Source organism: Ambystoma mexicanum, chromosome 2p (genome assembly GCF_040938575.1).
Source record: "Ambystoma mexicanum isolate Mex_15411 chromosome 2p, UKY_AmexF1_1, whole genome shotgun sequence".
NCBI lineage: Eukaryota > Metazoa > Chordata > Amphibia > Caudata > Ambystomatidae > Ambystoma > Ambystoma mexicanum.
Genome location: NC_090923.1, coordinates 724,465,709 through 724,488,337, shown reverse-complemented (window position 1 = coordinate 724,488,337; position 22,629 = coordinate 724,465,709). Strand labels below are relative to the sequence as shown.

General features: G+C 45.3%; 1 protein-coding gene across 1 annotated transcript in view; it reads right to left on the bottom strand.

The window, feature by feature from the left end:
• LOC138567788 (calpain-1 catalytic subunit-like) overlaps window positions 1-22,629 on the bottom strand; it is a 398,207-nt gene that overhangs the window by 237,960 nt on the left and 137,618 nt on the right. Inside the window, exon 3 of the mRNA XM_069646278.1 lies at window positions 5,669-5,787. Within this exon, the coding sequence (XP_069502379.1) occupies window positions 5,669-5,787 (119 nt within the window). The remainder of the gene's footprint in view (window positions 1-5,668; window positions 5,788-22,629) is intronic.

Sequence of the window (22,629 nt, the reverse complement as noted above, 5' to 3'; positions counted from 1 at the left end):
ATGTTTTTCCTGCAATTTCAGTCCTGCAACTAATTGTCGTTCGTCTGCAGCTCAGATACCGTCCCCTGCAGATGTACAAGGCCCATGCGATCTTCTAGTGAGGAGATCCACTCCTCCGTCTCCTGTAGACGTCCCGCAAAGTGCCCCATCTACATCTGCTGGGACTTCATCTCACCATGTATCTCCATTGTCCTCTTGTCCACAGCCACCATTGTCAGCTCAATATTGGCCAGTTCCACCAAAGTCAGCGCAAGGTCTCCCTGTTGTGCATCAGGGGTCTGACTGTGTGGCAAGTTCTGAGGAGGTGCAGGTATGGAGGAAGACTTTTCCCCATTAGTGTGCATGGTTTTCCTTGATGCCACATTCCTTCTCCTTTTTGCTGAATGAGCTCCTTCCTATTATGCACTTGCGGGAAATATGCATCTCTGATTAATCAATAGCGAACCAATCAGTGGCTCCTGAAGGGTCTATTGAGCCCCCTCAAACCCCATCTGTGATCCTGCTGGCCTTGGAAGCGACGTGCCCCAGGTGGTTCAGGTATAGATGGAATAATATGTCTCCTGCAATGGGATCACCATTAATTCTCTGAGTGCTGCATTCCCTTCCAAGATGGTCGTCTTGTATGTTGTCAGCCACTGGGCTATTAACATGGAAGAGGGACCTGTCCCTCTTGCTGCTCTGGCCCACCCAGGAACTTGCACTCGCTCCCTGATGGGATCACCGACCCGCTGCCTCACGCTGCAAATAACTGCTCACCGCTGGGCCAATTGATGTGCGCTCACTGCCTCCACTAGAGAGGGGGTTCTCCCCCTCTCACTTCTGCCACTATACTGGTCCGGCAGCCTACGGCAGAGATGCGATCTAGACACCTCACCAGCGGCTCACTTCTCCCTGCGCCGCTCTATCACTTCCTGGGTCCAACCTTGCAGCGGGATCTGCGGGCAGCCTGGCACCTGCTCCTCATTTCCAGCAGATGCCTGAAGGAATCTATTTGATCACTGCACCACCCATAATTGCGCCAATGAAAATGTCGACACCAAGTACGGCGCAGCACAGTGATCAAATAGATCACTTTGCCAGCATCCCCTGGCCTGAATTTACCTTCCTGACCACCCCATCCCACTTATCTTTACGGCTGCACACTTTTGTGTGTGCCGCCTATACCCTGCTATCCCTGTGGCGTCAGTTCCTCCCACTAACGTGGGTCAGAGCTGAGGCTGCAGGGTACTTTTTCTTTAACTTTCTTGTCCCCCGCTTACTACAATGGTAAGCGGGGGACACCTCTGCAACCCCTGACTCCCGTTACTTCACCCAAGGAGAGCGGGGGACACCCCTGTGACCCCAGCTCTGCTTGGGTGCAGTAATGGAAGTCAGTATTTTGTGCTCTGCTTGGGTACGGTAATGGCAGTCAATATTTTGTGTGCCCCCAAAGTCGCAGTGACTGCAGAGGCGCACAAATGAGGGCAATATTTTGGTACGATTCCGCCTGAAGCAATCACACACCCAAATCAGGGGAATGCAGATGCCCTCCTCTGTAAGTACTGCATCATTACTATTCCTTTTGGTGCAGGGTCCGGAGCCTCAAGGGCTTGCAGCTGTTTTCTGAGCTGCCAAGCAACGCCCCCCCTCCCTTACACTTATAACTAAACGACAAAATATCTGGTGAATCTTCTTAACGCAGAAGATTGGCTCCTCTCTTCTGAGTAGCGGAATACCATTCCATTAGTCTCTCAGGACTATTTCTTAAGGGAGAGACTCCTCATTTTCCCAGCATATAGTCCGTTTCAAGTGTAGCCCACAAAGTTCCAGATTAGTAAATAAAAAGTCTCTATTCCCAAATAAACTCGAATCCTGATCGCCAAGAGAATGCCTCCCGTCTCTCAGTTTTCTAACACAGCATTCCCAAACACCAGAGAGATTAAATCCCTTCCGCTGGTTTCTCTTTGCCTTTTGGAAATCACAATGTCAGGGGTTATGCCTCTTCTCGCAACCTTTCTCAGGTTTCCACCAGTCACAATGCCAAAGGGTATAGCTCTTCCCTTGCCCTTCTTATGCTTTCACAATTCACAATGCCAAGGGGTATGGATATTCTCTTGCCCTTCTTAGGCTTTCGCAGTTCACAATGCCAAGGGGTAGGGCTCTTCCCTTGGCCGCCTTCGGCTTTCACAATTCACAATGCAAGGGGGTATGGTTCTTTCCTTGGCCTTCTTAGGCTTTCATAGGCTTTCACAATTCACTGTGCCAAGGGCTATGGCTCTTCCCTTAGCCTTCCTAGGTAACAGGTCTGGTTAACTAACCTGTCAGACACTGTAAGGGAGGAAGAGGTTAGTGGCGTCCTCCTTTCTGAGTAGTGGGTTCCAGACCCTGTTGCTCTGAATTCCAGAGCTTCCTGGTTCTCATATGGGTCCCAGACCCTATTGCTCAGGCTTCCCGCGCCTTCCCCAACGTCTCTCGTACCTTCTGATTCTCATTGTGATTGGCCCTCTGAATACAGCTGGGCTCTTGTTGGCCCCTGATTATCAGTTATCAGTGGTGTCGTTGCGTCCTGGTTCGGTGGCTGGCAATCACGGTTTATAGTGACATTTTCGAATAGCATATTTTCAAAATGCCATTTTGTCGACACAAAATTGCTGGAAAAAAAAATCATTGTTTTTTTTTAAATTATCTTTCTGAAATGGGGGGGTTCGCCCAACCCCCCGTTTTTTTTAATTGACACTTTTTTTTACTTACGAAACAAAAAAAAACATAAAATAAAAAAGAATACATTCCAAAAATAAATTTGGCAAATTGTTTTCGACAAAATGGTATTTCGAAAATATGTTTTAGAATTGAACCGGAAACCGCCAATCACAGCACTCCACCAAGGACCCCATAGAGGGCTCGGAACCATACTACTTAGCCTTGAAAAGGACCTGCGAACCGTGTCGGCTGACCTCAGTTGGGACAAAGAGTCGACACTGTATCTAAAAAGTTTTCTAAAAATGTAAAAATGATAAGACAAAATAAACAAAAACTTGTTGCACCAAGCACAAAACGGAACTAGACTGCGTGGAAAATCTATTTATTCTTTCAAAAACAAATGCGAGGTATCCAGGAACCCCCCACCCCTTTTCTCTACTAATAATAATAATTACCTCTGTCCCCCTGTGAACCCCTGTCAACTCGTAGGTTCTATACTTATGATACAATGGGTGACGTGTATAACTAGTGCTGCCTTTGCCGCTGGTCTTTAGCACAATGCTTTTACATCGTGGATCTTTACAATAATGAAAAACTGGCACGGGTAATCTGGGGCTTCTCCTTTTGGAGGCAGGCAGGCAGTGGGCAGGAAGGAGGTGTGGGGTGAGAGGAGGGCTGAGTAAGAGGCGGAAGCAGAGCAGCATACAATGTATATCTGCTGGGGAGGTGCACATCTGGAATCTTCCACCCATAGGCATAGTCGCCTCCTAGATTGTCAGCCCCCGTTCACCAATGGGCAACCCTCCAATAAGGCAGGGACTGCCATCTGATAACCTACATAGCCCGTTTGATACGTCAGACTGTCAGCCCAGGTCACCTAGAACAGTACTTTATGAAGATATGCATTACATTTTTGCCAGTCACAGTCTTCAATCTGATTCCGGAGGGATGCTGTATTAAATGATGACAGCAGAAGGCAAAGCCTGTCTACTCTATTGATCGTTCGACGTGTTAACTGTTTGTCATGGATCTACTTCTTGTGGCAACTATGTTCATCCACTCATCTATAGGGTGACAAGAATTGCCAAAGTTTCAGCCCATCCTGTTTGCTTCCATATAACAAATTACTGGGTCGATTTCCTGCAGTGATACTTTCATTCCTACTCACTTGCATTCACCACAGTTGCTGGAGATTTGATAACAAAGGAGACCAATGTTGCACTGTGTTGTGTTTCTGGCTTTGTGCTCTACGCCTATCTGGCTGCCCAACATTAGAATTAGCGGTGTTCTGCTCTCTCTTAAGGCCCTTGTGCATCTCTTTGGGATACTTGGGGGACTAAATTGTATGAAGCTTCCACCCAGGACCCATGTGTGCACTTTAGATTTTACTGACTAAATGGAAGAAATCATCACTTCTAAACTGGATGAAGGGGCCTCTTGATGGTAAAGTACTAGCCCCAATATTAAGGAGCCCATCCAACTCGCGTTTTTCCTCCAATTAAAGTTTCAAAATCGGGCTGCCATGCTGGGCCTTCATACCACCTCAACAAGATGCTTTCTACATGTAACATACATATCATTGCTAATCACTCACAGTGCCTTGCTTCTCTAATCAAGTTGATTCACTTTATTATCCGGGGATGCCTCCTGTGTCTTAGGGAGATGCTTTACCTTCTGGGATCCCTACCATGCATATCACATGTTCTGCTTAGATCTACTTATCGCTTGCATAGTCCAATCCTCTACCTATGCCAGGTTCAATACCCTTACAGAGGGGCATATTGCTTAGTGAATTAGCTAGGGCTGACCGTATCGGCTTCCTCTTTATGATTACAAGGTATATTTGCTTATGGGCACCAGGTTTTGCTGTCATCTATATGGGGCAACATAAACATTGCTTCAACTGCCCCTACTGCTCTCAATAACATTCAAAATGTAGTTGAAACTTGACTTCCCACCATCTCCTTGAGAATTTGTTTTCCTTATTCATCATTAGTACATCGTGATCTAAATGCTTTAGTCCAGATCCACTGGTTGTAGGCTAAATATTACTCTTTGAATCAATGATCTCCTTTGATAAAGCTATATTCTCCATCATTTCTGCATGATAGGTTATTTATAACGCACTTAATACCCAGAGGTTTCTAAGCGCAGACCCGGGGATCGAACCCATGTTGCTCCGTGTTATCTTGTTTCCAAGGCAAGCACGTTGCCGTTGAGCTATCCTCCCGAGACAAGGACTCGCATCCAGCAACGTGAACCGTAAGGCTTCTTAGCAACGCCACTCTTAAAGAACAGCAGAAGGAACATCTGCTGTTGCTACAGTACATTGCAGGCAGGACATTCGAATTAGGAATACCTTTAAAAGATGGGAGGATTATTTTTAATATCAGAAACAGCTCAGACATGTGTACAGAAGGCAAGTAATTATTAAAGGCCAATGGGAGATACGTGGCAATTACTTTACTAGGGCACTCTTCAGGAACTGCTTGTGTGTACCAATATGTGAATGAACACTTATTTGGTTTAGCCTTGTAAATGTGATGTACTTAGTAATTTTAGAACTCGTAAATACATGCAATTTAATTGTCTAAACTGTGCTGGATGGGTGTGGTGAATCCTCAAGGCTAATGAGCAAAATGTAATGTGTTTTGTACATTGTAATGTCACACATTTTACATTGCCGATTTCCTAATATCCTCCCAAAACGAATGTACACTACATGTTGATTTAAAAAGTACATTACTTTTCCGAAAAATGGCATTTGTCACACTGGGTAGAGAAACTTTAAATTGAGCAGATCGATGGCCCTTATTATCCACAAGTACTGATGTGCTAGTGATGTTAGAGAAATATTTCTACGTAAGACCTCCCAGTGGACCCCTTCGTGTGGTTCTCTTACAGTGATGGCACTTCTTTTTAGTTCATTCCCTGTGTATTCACAAGTTTGGGGAACATTATACCTCTTTGAACCCAAATCCCAACTTACTTGGAAGTGGAAGATGCCAGCGTAGCCTTCTTGGAAGCTCTGGTCGGGTGGCACTACCCGGTGCATGAGCTGGGGATACAGGCTCAGGGAAGCAGCAGCCGCGAGGAACCAACAATTCCCTGCGGGAGACGAATAGAGGCAGTCAGTATTCTGACTAACATCTGAACACAACTCTCACACTAGAAAAATGCAGTAGGTGGAAAGGACATGTTGCTTCCAAATTAGGAATAAAATACATAATTGACTCTTAAATATGTCTATTTATTGGGTATTGCAATCATCAGTGTGGCGCACATGGTTTCTCATGGCCTGACACCAGTGGGTGTCCGTTCCTGGTTGTAGATCCAGGAGCAGGATGCAGTATGGAAGTGCAGTGATCCCCTTTGCGTCTCTGGTTGGAATGTTCCTTGTCAGGAGGGTAGGAAATGGTGGGGGCCTATTCAGGAATGTCTGCCTCTTATCTCTTCATTCATTGCAGGTTTTAGTTTGTTTCCTGATCCATGATGCCAACAGCCTACTTTATTGTTGTTGGGGTGCTCAGAGTATAATATGCTGCTATTGACAGAGGAAAGATGCTTCCCAAATCACCTTTCTTCCCTGCTTGCCGTTGGATTATGAGTTGTTTGTTCTCCTAAATCGTCTACGGATCATTAATCTGTTCTTTGGGATTTAACCATCTGGAGCTTTATACACCAAACTGAGATCCCACTGTTTAGTGTGGTGCCCACATCGGGGTTTTCACTAGAGAGGGAGCATGATAGCTTCTGGGCTGGGTCCGCCATATTTACATTCATAGAAGGACCAATGGGCTCTAGAACAACTCCCACCCACCCCCTGCCCCGCTTGTCAGCATAAAAATAAAGTCATGTGACTTGTCAAAATGTATGATGTTAAGAAGCAACGTTGTTTGTTGCATGTGTTTGCACCATTAATCAGGACAATGTACACATGTTGCAAATTGATGAGATGTGGAAATGGGGTTTATGTTACTGGTAAAAGTCAATCATAATGCAAATTGTGGTAAAAAGAGAACAGCCTTGTTATTTTCTTCATGGAGGCATGTGGGGAGTGGCAGATCAATGGTACACCAGTGTTGCTGTGTTTCAGTGGGAATAGCAGACTGGTCTAAATGATTGACTTTGCCTTCCATTTACAGGTTTCTGCATTTTAGCAACGTTACTTTACGTGTATGGAAATTAAAGTAGGAAAACACAAGGGCATGCGGTTAATGTGGGTTTCGTACAACCCTCTGGAGATTGCCTCACACCACTAATCTTAAGGTGGAGCATTGCACACAACCCAAAAAGGGAAGCCCCTCCACACACACACACACACACCTACCTATTGGTTCTAGAAACACTTTAAATTAACATAGCACACACTGACACTGCCTAGTGCGTGTATAAAAACAGTACGTTGTTATAAAAAACACAAAAGCCTCCTTAACTATATTGTAGGTCCACTAGCTATTGATAGGCGCATAACATTTGGAGACAAGTATCCTGAAAATACAAATGTGCACCTCACAGTCAATGTAGGGCGAAGAAGGGGGGATAATTCTAAGACACAGCCAAACGCCACCAAAAGATAGATACACTTTAGACAGATGGAATCAAAACATAGATACGTTGCCATTGGAAATACTTACAGTGCCTATGTATGTCTTCTGATAGGAGGGGTGGTTATATTGTTTTGAGACTCTTGTTGTTTGCATACACTGAAAGGGATTTAGTGTGGCTCTGGGGGATGTGTTGGATTGTAATGTTTGCTTTGCATTGTATACTTATTGGAATGTAGTTGAACGATGTGTTTATGCTTCTGCTAAAATCTAAAAAACCCTTGTATTATATTGATGTGATTTGCATTTGTTGACATGCTAATAAATAGATGTTTAAAAAAAAAGAAATACAGTGCAATTAGGCATTAACATTAGCAGAAGTGACTTTTAAAATACATTTAAAATAAATCACAGGTGCAAGCTAAAATTCCAGTCTTTGGCCTCAAACTCACTGGACCCAAATTTGATGCATGAAAAATATCAAGGGGCAGGTAAGTACCAACAAAGACACTTTGCTAGCATTTCAGTTGAGTAAAATGTTCCCCATAGAAATACATGGGACAAAGTCTGTAGGAAGTCCTTGTGTCTGGGGAAAAGGCAGGTAAGTCAGTTTTAACCCACAAGTGCAGAGTGGGAGGCAAACAAGCCATGCGGATGACAGAGGAGACTTTTGAAGAGGTCCAGAAGTTGGTTTGAAAACCATCAGCCTTGAGAGGAGGTGCAATACAAGAGGAACCAGCACCAATGGAAGTCAACAGGAAAAGCGGTTTAAGCCTGCCTGCGAAAAGCGTTGATCACAGAACCCCTGGGGGGTAAGTATCAATCAATCAAGTACTTCTATTGCGCACTGTCACCGAAGGCATCATGGCACATTTGAGAGATACCGGAGAGACGAGAGCATCACTTGAATAGGAAGTGCGCCGCAGCTGAAGTGGCAGCAAATTCCAATGCCTAGGCCCTGCAATGGAGAAGGCCCTGCCAACGATTCGATCCTTTTGATATTTAGAAACACACAGGAGTGCTGCGTCAGTGGATCTAAGGGGGCAACCTGGGGTATAGCTCTGTATCAAGATTAACCAACCAACACACACACACACAGGCGGTGATGGTTTCCCAAAAGTCTGTTCAGGAAGCCCCAAAAAAACCATTGAACACAGGTCTTCTTTGTAGGTGCAGCTTACAGGATCCGAACAATGAGGGACCTGAATCACGGACCAACGAGGACTCAGTCGATGAAAAGGAAGTACACCATCACCCTTCTTAGGATTGTAACCTTAAAGTCAGAAGCAAAAACAGCTGCGAGGATGACTCGGAAAAGGCAGGAGAACCGAGCTAAACCAGTTCTGGCAGCTTGATTAACAAAGGAAGGCAACCTTCCCACAGAAGACGTACCATGAAGAAGAAGTGGAGGAGGATGGGAGTGACCCAGGATGGAAGCAATGTAAGGCGTTATAGTGCACTCAATCCGTTGATCACTCCAACGACACTCAATCCGTTGATCACTCCAACGAGACCTATTCAAACTGGTGATTTTTTAATATATCTTGGGTGCAGGGGAGGAACAACCGCCCTGACATAAAGCACTAGACATATAAATAAACAAAGAGCCCCATCTATGAGCGCTCCCGTCCCCTGCACACCCTGGTGCCAGAATACTGGATAGGAAAACGCATAGATGAAAACACACTAGTCACTTCAAAAGCAATTGTGTTCATATATTTCAAAATAAAAAACACATCCCATATCATTCAATCTTCTCAATTGGTATTAGATACAGCAATTCAGTGGATGCTCAATGCGTTTCGGGGAATGCATCCCCTTCTTCAGGAGCTAGGCTGTAGATAATAAACAGAAAATAATTTCTTCAATGTAATATTATGTATAAATATTTCAATCAATGCCCCCACATCAGTCATTGCTAATAAAACCAACATGCCAAGGGTTTACAGACGAATGTGCCACCGCCAGAGTCATCCATGGGTTCACAGTCAGCGGCATTCCATATAAACGTGGTTCAAACCGAGTGTCACCTGATACATGGTGTGTACTAATCATCCTGATTTCTAACTCCAATCTGTGCACCAAGGCTCCTAATGGTGTGACAAAGGGGCTTGAAAATGATATACCGATTGCCAATGCCTTGGCAATGGACACCAATGAAGCAACTGCTATCTTAATTTAGTGTTCACTAGCATGACGAGGCTTGACCTTTATTCTCCAGGACCACTTAAATGAAGAGGTGAGCACCTCTTCATTTCATGACTAGTAACCACCATGTATCACTAGATGGCATACGCATGCCTAGCCAGTATTCTGGCACCAAGGTGTGCTTGGGACGGGAGGGTTCATAGATTGGGCCCTTTGTAAGGATGGCCCAGAAGAGGACAAGAGGTGGGTAATCGAGTCTCAATACTCTTCCAAGTGACGGCAGCTTCCAACACCAAGGCAGGATAACCATAACAGAAAAGGGGGAATTTGTGATAAAACGGCATCAACCCGGTTACATAATTGAAGGCCTGGCCCAGCTAATGAGGAAGGCCTGAAGGAACATGCAGGAAGCCCAGGAACCAGCAGTAAGGCCAGAGTAGGTATGAAAAAACTAGCAACATCCCAAAAACGGTGAACAGTGGGAAACCTCCAACAGGTAAGTCACCTACCTGCCATAATAAAACCAGCAGAACTGCGTGTAGGCACAGGGTCACCACACACACACGCTAGATGACCAATAACACATGTGACTGTCTGGAGATTAGTTTGACAATAACGTTTTTTATTTGTTTCTTGGGCACATCCTGCTTTGCCAGAGGACCATGTGCACCATCTGGGCATCCTGCCTACAAAATGAAGTTCCCTACAACACTGAGGATTCTGCCTGCAAGTGTGGGAGACATCTGTCACACTGCTCCCCTTATTCAGACTCCCCTTGGCATCTGCAGATAAGGGACAAAAGCAGGAACGGGCAGCTCCTTCATCTACTCTCCATCATGTATCTTGATTTTGCTTAATTTCTCCTTCTACTCCCTCTTCGACCTTTTCTTTTCTCAATACCTTAATCCTCAACTTGGTGTAACTTTTGCATCAGTCTCCAGCCTCCACATCTTCCTCATTCCCTCCTGCACCCTCAGCCCTCAATCAAAATGCTCCCATGCACCAAGGATCTCCAACCTCTTCTATCCTCCTCGTCTACTGCACAACACCTGCTCCTCTCCCCCACATACTATTACTCTTTCACTTGGCCTCGGGAATGCACAATCCCCTGCAACAAGTCTTCCCACATCACTGACCACTTCCATTTATCACCCTCGACTTTCCCTTCTTGCTATTAGAGAAACCAGGATCTCCCCCATGACTCTGCTACATTAGCAGCTCTCCACATTGACTCTCCGATGTTCTCCCACTCAGTGTGGGGTTCCTAATCAATAGGGCCTGCAACCCTGCCCCTATCCACGCCTCTGACATCAACTCTTCTTATTTTGAATATGCCACTTTCAACTCCTCCATCGCAACTCCTTCTTCCCTGACCTGGCCCTTTTCCTTGAGCCACCTCATGCTGTCATTCCAATTGTCATGCTGCAGGACTTTAACCGGCCTTGAATTTTAAAACCCTCCTATCTGACCACTCCCTTTACTCCCTCCAAGAACAGTCTAACCACTCTGGTGGGAACTCTCTTGACCTTGTATTTCTCTCTAATTCACTCTCCTCCTTTGGCTTCTCGATGTACTCCTCCCCCTCTGATCACTCCATTGCTGACTTTAACATCTAGCTCCCTCGATCTTCTACTCCTCACCTGCCCTCTTGAACGACTAAGAGGAAATTCAGGCAGGGCACTCTTGCCCCTTACCTTGATAATGTGAGAACCTTGCTCTGTCTCTTTTCCATATTCATCCCTTTTCCATTGATCATACTTTCCCTGACTTTCACTGTGCATTTATGACTGTATTTTACCAACACTATCCTGCTCGCACATTCACACCTTCCCATCCCCGTCCTCAGCCTTGGATCACCTCTGAAATTTAGACTGTCAAAACAAACATGCACCAGCACATGCGATGCTGGTGCAAATCAAGGACACCTTCCCTACTCCTAACCTACAAAATTCCTTTTCTACCCTAACCTCTCTCACAGAACTCTGCCAAATCTTCCTACTTCACAAAGCTAGTCTCCTCCTTTTGCAATCATCCCTGAAAACTTTAATCTAGCCTGCAATCTTTGATCACACCTCTGAAGCCAGTATTCATTGCCTCCTCCCTTTCTCCTAATGACTTTGCTCACTACTTTTCCTCTACATTTTCCAAAATGTGTGACACTCTCACTGCCCTCCTCTTTCTCCCTCCCCAACCCTTCTTTGGTCCACCACGTCCCTGTAAAGACTGGAGGGGGTATCTGTACTTCTGCCCTCTATATGTCAGAGTAAAGGCACAGAGCACCCCAGCCAAGGTTCTCTATATGGCAGCGTATGGATGAGCAACCAAGGTGTAAGCCCTCAGTAGGTGATGCAGACTGGTTCTTAAGTACAGTGAGTCCCCAAGGCATCCACAAAGGAATGTCCACACACTATGTTATGTGCTAACATAGTTCGTCAATTTTGTAGCAGATGTGCAGATGAAATATGCCCTTCTAGTGACCTTAGGTGATTTTAATGTCAAATTTAACTCCCCAAGACCTCTGATTGTTAGCCACTTTTTTGATGGCATGTTCGATATGGGTCTTCATCAAATCATAGTGGAAGCTACTCATAGGTTAGGCAACGTACTAGACTTACTGTTTGCTAAACCAGATTATCTGAGGATCTTGTCTGTTGAGCCCGTATTATGGTCAGATCACTATCTGGTTTCATTTCACTTTCAAATTCCTAAACTGCCTCCTAAGATCTCCCTACCTAATGCCCTATATCGGAAGTGGCGTGGGGTCGACCTGGAGACACTGGTTGCCCTTGTGGACAGCAATTGTTGTTCCACATCGGCAGTCGACTTCTTGCTGCTCATTAACTCTTTACAAAGAGCAGCAGACACAGTGGCTACTTTGAAGAGCGTTCAGACAAGCGTCTATCAGAGCCATGGTTCTCCGATGAGCTTAAGGCTGCTCGCCTAGCCCTGAGACAGGCAGAGCGAAAGTGGCGCATTGCCTATGGAGAGTCAGAAAAAATAGCCTTTAAACAATGCACTAGGGGCTATCACACCCTAATTAGGGAAACTAAAAAAGCTTTTCTTTTTTCTTTTTTTCTTTGTTTTATTTTAGTGCCTGGTTTGAAAACAAACCTTTACTTAATATACATACATTCCTCAACTAAAACAATCCAAAAATTAAAGAAGAATATGAAACAATACTACATGCAAGATAGATTAAGAAATTACATTCAATTTAAGAAAAATAACGAGAAACAGAGAATACCTAGCAATACAGACGAAACTAGGCAACCAATGGGCATACACAACCTAAGAAATGAAAAACACAAATGTATAAATACGTTTAGGCACTAATGTCCCCCTCCATTATTCCTGTTTCAAAGATGACATTCAAAAAAGCCAAGAGGGCCAAAGTCAGTGACATTTATTCCCTGTGATATCAACAATGACCACCATTCTTTCAAGTCAAGTGTATGCAAGCCTAACACACATTTTCCCTTGCTCAAAAGATCGATAAGGCACTCAGTCAACCTAGAGAGCTTTTTGCAGTAGTAAAATCACTTTCCTCGTTACCGGATCTGGCCAACCCAGTGATTCCTACTCAGGAATTCTGTGATGTATTGGCTAACTTCTTCACCAGTAAAATCGAAATTAAAGCAAGCTCTGTAGGCACTGATCTGGTGGCCATACCCCGACAGGCGACAGTGCTTGAGCCCTGCTCTAGTTGGCTGCCGTTTCCTTTGTTTTCTGAAGAGGTCATTAGTAAGGCCATTCAGCGCCTGAAGTCAGCATCCCCCTTGGATCCTGTTGCTCTTATGATCCTGAAAGATATCTCGTTTGGCATTCTACCTTGGATCTGCAAATCGGTTAATGTCTCCTCTCACACGGGACAAATTCCTGCCGAGTTAAAACAAGTGACGGTCATTTCATTGCTTAATAAGCCATCCCTTGACCTCTCCCTCCCTTCCAGCTTTCAGCCTCTTTCTCTTCTGCCCTTCTTCATGAAGCTTTCGGAAGCATTGGTTTCTCTTCTTCTGTCCTCTTTCTTGGAGTCTTCTGAATTCTTTGACCCCTTCCAGTCAGGTTTTCGGCCGGGCCGAGGCACAGAGAGTCTCTTGGTCTCAGTGATGGACGATATGACCAGACTTGTTGATAAAGGCAGCGTTGGGGCTCTGATATTATTAGATCTGTTGGCAGCTTTCGACACCGTTGACCTTTCCATCCTGCAGTCCTGGCTAGCTTTTGCTGGCCTAGAGGGAACCGTCCTGGCCTGGTTCTCGTCCTTTCTGGCTGACAAGGGCCAGACTATTTCTCTGCCTCCTTTTCTTTCTTTCCCTTCCTCACTTTCCTGTGGTGTCCTGCAGGGTTTTGCCTTGTCCCAGATACTTTTTTTTTCTACATTCAGACTCTTCTTGGGCTCATCCGCTCCTACGGCCTCAGGTGCTATTCATTCGCCGACGACACTCAGATCCTGGTCCGATTAGATCTTGACCAGGTGGAGATGTCGCCATGCTTGTCCCGGTGCCTGGGGACTGCGGGGATGTGGATGGACCAGAATTGGATGATGCTCAATTTGCTACACGACGGAAGTGTTGCTGGTGGGTGCATCGGTGGGGTTGTTACTTTGGGTCCCTGCTTTCTGGCCTTCATCACTAGGCAACCTTCTTGCCCCAGTCTCTGTAGTGAAAAATCTGGGGGTGACATTCTCAGCTTCTCTGTCTATGACTCAGCAGGTGGCTGCAGTCTGCAAATCAGGGCATTTCCAACTCAGGATTCTGCATAAGGTGCTCCCTTTTATTCCTGCCCATCTTAATCCACCTGTGGCAGCTGCCCTTATTCTTAGTTGTATAGACTACTGTAATTCCCTCTACCTAGCTCAGCCAAAGGGTATGATTCAGTTTTTACAGCGGCTGCAAAGTTTGGCTGAACAGGTGGCTACTGGCTCCTTTTTTGGTGCCCACATCTCCCCCACCCTACGACACTTGCATTGGCTCCCGGTGTCCAAGCACATTGACTTCAAATCATTGTGTTTGGTTCACCGGGCACTGATGGGTGTGGGGGCCAGCTTTTTACAGGAGGAATGTGTCCCCTATTGCCCGACGCACGACTTGCGCTCACGGACAGCAGGCCTTTTGTTGGACCCCACCAATGGGAGTGCCAGGTTGGAGGGCCGAGACCTTCTCGGTGGCAGCGGCCCAATTGTCGCACACCCTGCCGCCCGCATTAAAGCAGATTACGGACCATTTTGAATTTAGGCGATCTCTGAAAACGATTCTATTCTCAGTTAGAATGAGTTGGTCCATACTGTGGTTTCCCAGCGACAACATGCCTTTAGGCAGTGGTGCACTATATAAATGTTTATAACATAACGTAACCTAACTAACACAGTTCTTTATATAAAAATAAGGTTCAGAGATGTATACGCAAATCGATAACACACTTTGTACTCTGGTAATTCTAATATGGCAAATATATACAATGTCTATGTAGTACCACACTAAAATTCCTTTAAAATGCATCAACTGCTGACAGTTATTTTGTAGCATACAAATCATGCAGCAAGGTATATCAACATAGATCATAGGAAGGAAGGCAGGGTAGGTTAAACAATGGCAGAATGCTTTATTTAGCTACTAAGACACAATTCTGAGTGAGGATACCCCCACCTGGGCAACGTGTAATAAACGTATTAACAAATCCAGTCTGTTACTCTGTATTAAGTCTTGCTTCCTGGTCAAAAAGTTCAACCACCCCAATGTTCCTGAGATAGAAGAGATTTTTTGATGGTTCGTCAAATGATCCCTCGAGGGTGGACTCCCTTTAAAGCAGGAGCCACAGGCCGTTGAGATTCCTCGAAGAAAAGTGGAACACTGGCTTTCAGACAGCAGCTTTGATCTTCGTGGTGCTCTTTGACGATCGTTCGAGGAAGTCCTGGGAAGATGAGTCGTGCTGTCCACCTCAATGCAAATTGTTCTGTGCCACCAAGAAGACTCGATGGATGTGGGCCCGGCAGCGGGCGTCGAGTGTCAGGAGTTGCTTCGTCGGTCCTCTGGCCTATCGGTGCTGCAGCCGCAGCACTTACCTCGGGATAGCTTCAGCGATCGGGACTCGACCACGGGCTGAACCTCGGATCTTCACTCCGTCAGTGTCCTCGGGACGTCTTTGTCAGCTTTGGGTGGCGGGAAACCACCGGCCGACTTTCCTCGGTAGCCGACCACCTCAACTTTCTCCAGCGGGACAAAACGGTTGACGGTGATGGCAAGGGAGCACTCTGTAAAATGTTCTTAGGCAAAGATGGAGCTTTCGCAGCTCCGGTCATCGAGCAGCACAGCGTCAACCTGTCCCCGCTTTGGAGCGACACGACTCAACTGGCTTCCATCGGTCACGGAAACTTCCAAAACCCGGTCGACGGCAATGGACTTTGATGGCCTCGATGTCCCGGCGCTTTACTTCAAGATTCTCGGTGGAACACTTCTCGGGTTGAGAGCATTTCAGGATTGGATTCCAGGGTGCCTCGATGAAGAACAGCAATTTTACACAATGGTCCCTCATAGCTCGGGAAGAAATATCCTAGTCAGGCACTCTCTCGGATCAGTCCTCGACAGACTAAACAGCTTTTAGATTGCATCGAAGGAAATGCAGAAGCAATTCTTCTTATTCCAGCTGGGCTTCAAGGATGAGCTTCAAGTTTCAACTTCAGCTTCTGAACAAATTGATAAGTGAGAGGTCCCCAGATATACACATCTGTCCCTCATTCACTCTGGCTGAGACAGGCTCAGTCAGCCAATCACACAGAAGGGCATTCATGCAGGCAAGCAGCCAATTAGGCTCACATGCATTCAGGCTATTCACTTACACCCAGACACCCATAACAAGGAATGTGGATTGGGGCAAACACCCAGCCATTCAGAACATCACACTGCATTCATGTCCGTTTGAGGCAGGGCTGTCTCATTCAGTGTGTCACACACACAGAAACCATAACATAGAATGCATATTGATCACACACTCTATTCACCCAGGCCCCATCCCCAAGGGTGTACCCACAACATACAGTCACTGGGAGGCTCCAGCCACTCGGGCCTGGACTTTCCCACAATTCCATATATGGTTCTTCCACCAAACAGGCAGTCACGGGAAGGGACAGTGTCAGGGCTTCCCAGGACTTTGAGACAACAAGGTAACAGGCAATAGAAACCTAGAGGCCCCAGGGGCCAACTTGCCTTCTATCAGGAATCCACTGATTCCTATTGCACGGCAGAACTTGGGTATCCCAAAATGGAGGATACTCAGAGCTCCTGTCACATTCAGCATGGAGCTGTCACCAGCCCATATCCTGCTCTGTGGGCAACACACAGGTGCCCAAAAACATACACTAGGGGTACAGGGCTGTACCCTCATCCATGGGTGCCATAAGCGTATCCCAAGGGTCTCTGTTCGCCATGACCAAAAAGAGGAAGAGCTGCACTGGCAGGTGTCCCGACTGGACTCCTGTGCAGAAAACAACACAACATACATGATAATGGATTACAGAACAAGGGCATGTGGAGGCCCTGTCCCTCCAATGCATTTCCAGCATCACAGTCTCCCCCTAACTCTGCTACATTCGACTACTTCTCCCCTACCGCGTCCTTGAGTGGGTGGTCTTCGACCAGATCACTAAGTACATTTAGGATAATGGCCTTGGAGAGCCACCTCAATCTGGCTTCCATAGTAAACACTCCACTGAAACTGCAATTATGTGTGTCTCTAACCTTCTCTCTAATACCCACCACTCCAAACTCTCTTCTATACTCATCCCTTTGGACCTTTCTGCCACTTTTCACACTGTCGATCACTCCTTTATCCTCCTCATTCTCCAGAACATCAGGTTTGCAAATCTGCTCTTGCCTGCATCGCCTCCTACATGGAAGGTCGATCCTTTCAAATCTCTCACAAACCTCTGACCCCACCCCTCTCCCTGTCATCGTCCCCCAAGGATCAGTCCTTAGACCTCTGCTCTTCACCATCTATACCTCTGCCATAGGAAGACATATCTTATCCTTTGGCTTTCACTATCACCTTTTTGCTGATGACACAAATATTTTTTTCCTTTCCCTCCTTCACTCTAGCCATCTAGGAACAGTTAACCATCTGACTGCAAGTTGTCACTGAATGGTTCTCTACCTAAGCTGAACTCTTCAAAACCAGAATCTTTATGCCAGTTTATGATGCCATGCCTACCCGGGTCTCCTATCTCCTACCCGCCTGACCTTCTTGCTCCCTCACCAAAGGCTCACAGTCTTGTGGTTCTCTTTGATAATGACCTCCGACTGCAACAAGGACTACCACTGCCTCTTCTGCTCGTATTAACCTCCTCAACATTCAGGAAAAGGTGTCCTTTCCTTACTAATCACTCTACAAAAATGTCGATCTTGTAATTAGCAAACTGGATTACTGCTCAAGCTTACTCCTTGGCTTTCCTCTCTACTCCTTCCTTCCACTAGACAAAGTCCTCAGCTTTGCTACCTGGACTCTATACAACCTACCCAAATCCTCCCCACTTCTACCTACAGACATCATTCTTTTTGGCTCTCCATGCACAACCACTCTCTTTTCCTTCTCCTAGTCTACAACGCCACCAATGGTCTTGCTCCTTAGTACCGGTCTGATAATATCCCAGTTTGCTCAGCATCTCGTTCCCTCTGATCCTCCTTTGTACTCAACCTCACCATCCCATACCCTCTTTGTGACTCCTCTCTCTTTCACTCCTTCTCCCTACTCACCCCACTCCACTGGAACACACTGCATATAACAATCAAAGCCAGCCAAGCTGTGGATCTCTTTAAGGTGTGGCTCAAAATTCACTTACTAGCTCTACGTGCCCTCTCCCCCATCCTCCCTACCCGACCGACCCACCACTGCCTCATGTGATGCTTAATAATGTAATTTTGTATATTTAATGAATACTCCTTTTTAGTTGGAAGCACTTGCCCCCTTCGGTTAAAGTTATCCCCTTAGGCTAATGTTAACTTCGTAAGGCACTGGTTTTCCTAAATACATTTGTTTGTGTTTGTTCTGTTTTGTCTCTGGTATACATCTTCATTTTTAAATGACCTTATAAACTGTGTCACTACTTGCTCTCACCTTATGCTATTATACAGGCACCCTTCACAGGAATGCTTCTGCCACCTGTAAATGTGTTGTAAGTCATCCCTGTTCTTTAAATAAATATACATATATAAGGTTAAAAAAACAAAGGTCTAGGCGGCCAGCCAATCTGGTTTGCCCTTACAACCACCAATCACCCCAGACCAACTCACAGGATGTTAAAACGGAAAGCCTGTGTCCTGGAACTGGTCTACACCAGTTTACACCAATATAGAGGGTGCATGGCTAGGGTCACAAAGAGCCCACTTGTGCACAATAGCCATTGTAGGCCTGCAGCATGCTTGCCTTGAAAGTATGAAGCTCCTAAAATGAAATGGCTGAGGTACATTGAGCTACCACTGTGGTGAATTGGCTTACACTCAATGGAGACCATCATGGAAGCACGAGGACACAGTGCTTTGCATTAGGTACAGCCCTGGATGGCATTTGTGGCAGTGCATTAGAAATAGTTCTAGAGCACATAATGCACCCGGATGTCTACCTGCTGTTCCTTTTCAATGATGGCCATCTACTGTCAATAAACTCAATGGGTTTGTTCCAGTATAGATACTTGCTGCACATGTCCTCCCCCTGTCATTGTCCAACAATTGTGCGGTGTATCACAACCCTTCTGCTCCTTAATGTGATGCCAATAGACAATAGATTTCATTTCCCTTCCCTTGAACTTTGCCACACTGAAGAACAGGCAAGTTCAATACCTTGCAGAGTGGCTTCAGGGATTGTCGACCCCTTTACTTTGGAGGTCAAGAGAAGGTGTGAAACAGGAATATTTAGCTCCTGATAGGTTGTAACTCATGGTTTTCTTTGTTTGTGGGCTCGGGAAATTGCAGGAACCATCAGCCCTTGTTCAGAAAGATAGCTTGAATGTTTTTTGCCTCAACTTATTATAGTTATGTAGTCAGTGTTTTTTTCTGAACACTCAAATTTGTTGGGGTTTCAGGCAGGGTTGAGGAGTTTCTTGATGACTGTCTAGTTGAGTTCATCTTTCAACCAGAATGGTCAAAGTTAGAGTTTCGGATTGGGAATTTGACGGTGCTTGCTTTTCTTGGGCTATGTCTTAGATCACAGCTTCTGATCCTGTTTTGGATGACTATTAGTATTGTGGGCATTGTTTAACTGGCAGATATCAAATCATCTACTGCAGAAACTGTATGTGAGTTTAAGCACTGAACAATGGATATTCGGTCATAGATTACAACGACTGGCTGCTGAAACCAAGTGGTTAGGAAGAATAACATATATTTTGTTCTGCAGAGGACTCAAGAGATTAAAGATGAATTGGAAAGAGTTGTCTGACTCCAATGTTTCAAAGGCTAGTTAAACTTACCTATAAGTTGACGATTATTTACAAGTGTGAAAACGGGAAAGGCTAAATTAGAAACAATGGGGTGGGGGGAGTTCCTAGTTTTCAAAAGGGGCTACAGTGAGTAAGTAAAATGTGACTTCAGGACTGTCTAAGTCACCATAGAGGAAAGGGCATAGGGCAATGCACATTGGTTCACTGTATGGTTCCTTTTCCGAGGATCGAAAGCCCTGTCAAAACCAACATTGCTAGTGACTCATTGTGGCATTAAGGGACCTTTAGTACAAGGTACCTTCCAGTCATGCTTTAGGAAACAAAGTTCTGCACCACATAGGGGGAGGAAAGGGTAGAGAATGATGGGCATCTTCCTCGGATTCAACATCAAGCAAAATCTCCTGGTTTTTGCAGGCAGTGGAATAGTGATAATGTTGAGAATGAGCCTTTTCTTTTTTGACAGATGTAGAAGGTCTCTGCCTTGCTGGACTCTGGGCCTCGGGTATGTCCACAGATCCCACCTGGGCGAAGCAATTTGGGTCTTGATAATGCTGAACATTCAGGTGGAGCTCGTCAGTGCTTTAGATAGAACAATTGTAGCCTTTGGATCTATTAATACTCAAACCGGGCCACTGGAGTGTCAAGCTTGGTATCACAAGGTGGCCTAGTCTTGATTTGATCTCATCTGTAAGTGCTTTTGATTTTACAGATTATGTGACCGCAAAATTGCATTAAAATCTGGAGTATGTGCTGCATCTTTGTCAGTTGATCCCGAACACCGCTGTATATGTTGTTGACATAGGCCATTCTCGATAGAACTAGCGATATTTCCACAAAGGTTTTGTGTGGGAAGGTGGAGAAGGCCACTATCGACTTGATTTACTGTGGGTAGAAAAAACACTTCTTGACAAGAGTGTTGATTTTTGGTTCTACAGTTGCAGCTTTCCACTGAAATCGGTAAGTTCCTGACCACTTTCAATGTTAATGGTATGTATTATGTTATGCTATTTTATGTTACAAGACTTTTTAGCTGCACCAAATCACCACCGTAGTTGTCTCAGAATGCCAGGTTTGTCTGGAGGTTGAGGTATCATGCCCCTGACCGGGGTGCCCAGATCTTCAAATGTGGAGGAACAGGATTAGAGAGCCGATAAGAGGATAGGAGACAGGGTGCAGGCATAAACAAACATAGAGAGGTGTGATTTAGTAAGGGGTAAGGCATGTTTTGTGATTGCTTGGGTGCATGTGGATACATCAAGTTGTTCCATTCAGGAAATGTAGAAAATACAGAAAACTTCTAGGTATTTCACCAACCCATGGACTATTTGGGAGAACTCTTTACGACATCCTGTGTCATGTACATGTAGTTAAATAGCAAGCCTTATATACATGGGACTATGTGATTCCTGTAAAGGGAAACATTGCATTGTGGCCCTCAAATACACATATATTCAGAACTTATTGTCTAAAATTGGATGTATAACCGTGATTTGACCTGTGTTCAGTCTTCTAGGGCATAGATTAGAATACATATGTGCAACCCAAGAAATAACCTATTAGTGTATCTTAGTTAATGAAACTCATTTGGACATTATAGCGCCTGTCCGCCCAGAAAGGAAACTAAATGGTTACTGCGCATGGCTACAGTGAAGATTCATTATAAAGAATTGAGCCACATGCCTGTACGCAATAGTGCACGTTTTATTGCAGCATGCTGAGGAGCTTAAAGGCATGGTCTAGTAAACATTTTTATTGTCCCTACGGGTCGGCCATGTTTTTTTAAGCCTAAGTGGCTCGATTTTAGAAAACTTTCCTATGGACCTTACCCGAGTTTTCGTCCATTAAACGCACACGAAAACAGGCACCAGGGAGCCGCCATTTTGTGATAATCCTATCACTTGCCGCATCGCCCTGGCTGACCTGCTTCTGCGGCACTAAATCAATTCCCCCGCCCCTGAGCCTGACATTATCCAAACATTCATATTCCCTGCCTCTCTGACAAACGCGCCCAGTCGTCTTCTACGCGACTCCACACAGAACCCGGAAACCAACACAGACCATCTCACAACACAGCGCGCCACAATTCGGAATATGAAACTGTACTTTAAAATCAAACAGCAACACAGTACATTTGGTAAAGTACATTTATTTGACATTAAATGTTTAGAGAATATTCAGCAATTGCCATATGAACTCCGAAAGCCATTTATTTTCTTTTATCTGTATCCGCCAAGGTACACAGGGTGATGCTTTTCGTTAAAAAAAGCACTTTGGAAGCACGGTGAACCGCAAGGCTGTTCCATCAACTAGGCACTAGTCCATCGTAAAGGTTGACATGTTGCTTCTAGCCACTTGTACAGCGTAAGGGCATGTGGGCCCTTGGCGATCGTCCCATAAAATTGTCAGTGTGCTCCAGTTGTTCACACGAAGCTGCAGGTGTCTACTGTAAAAGCCATCTGCTGGTGTCTCAAACCGATGGCAGTAGCAGAAGGGGAGCAAATACCTGTTATGAAAACAAAAAAATTATAATTAGTCTCGCCAGCCGATCTTCATTAATATTACTCATTTTATTTATTACAGCCGATCAGAAACTATTTGTTTGCAAGGATAGTTCAATGGAGTATGTTCGGCTCTAAAATCAATGCGAAAAGTAACGAAATAAATTGAGGCCAACACACAATGATTAACGACAGTTAGTCTACATGCGTGAGGAATGATATGATATATGATATGGCATTTGTAACGCGCCTATACTCAAGTGTTTCAAGGCGCGACGAGGCAGGTGGGGAACAAGGGCAGACAGACAACGATCCTACTAGGCCAGGTGTC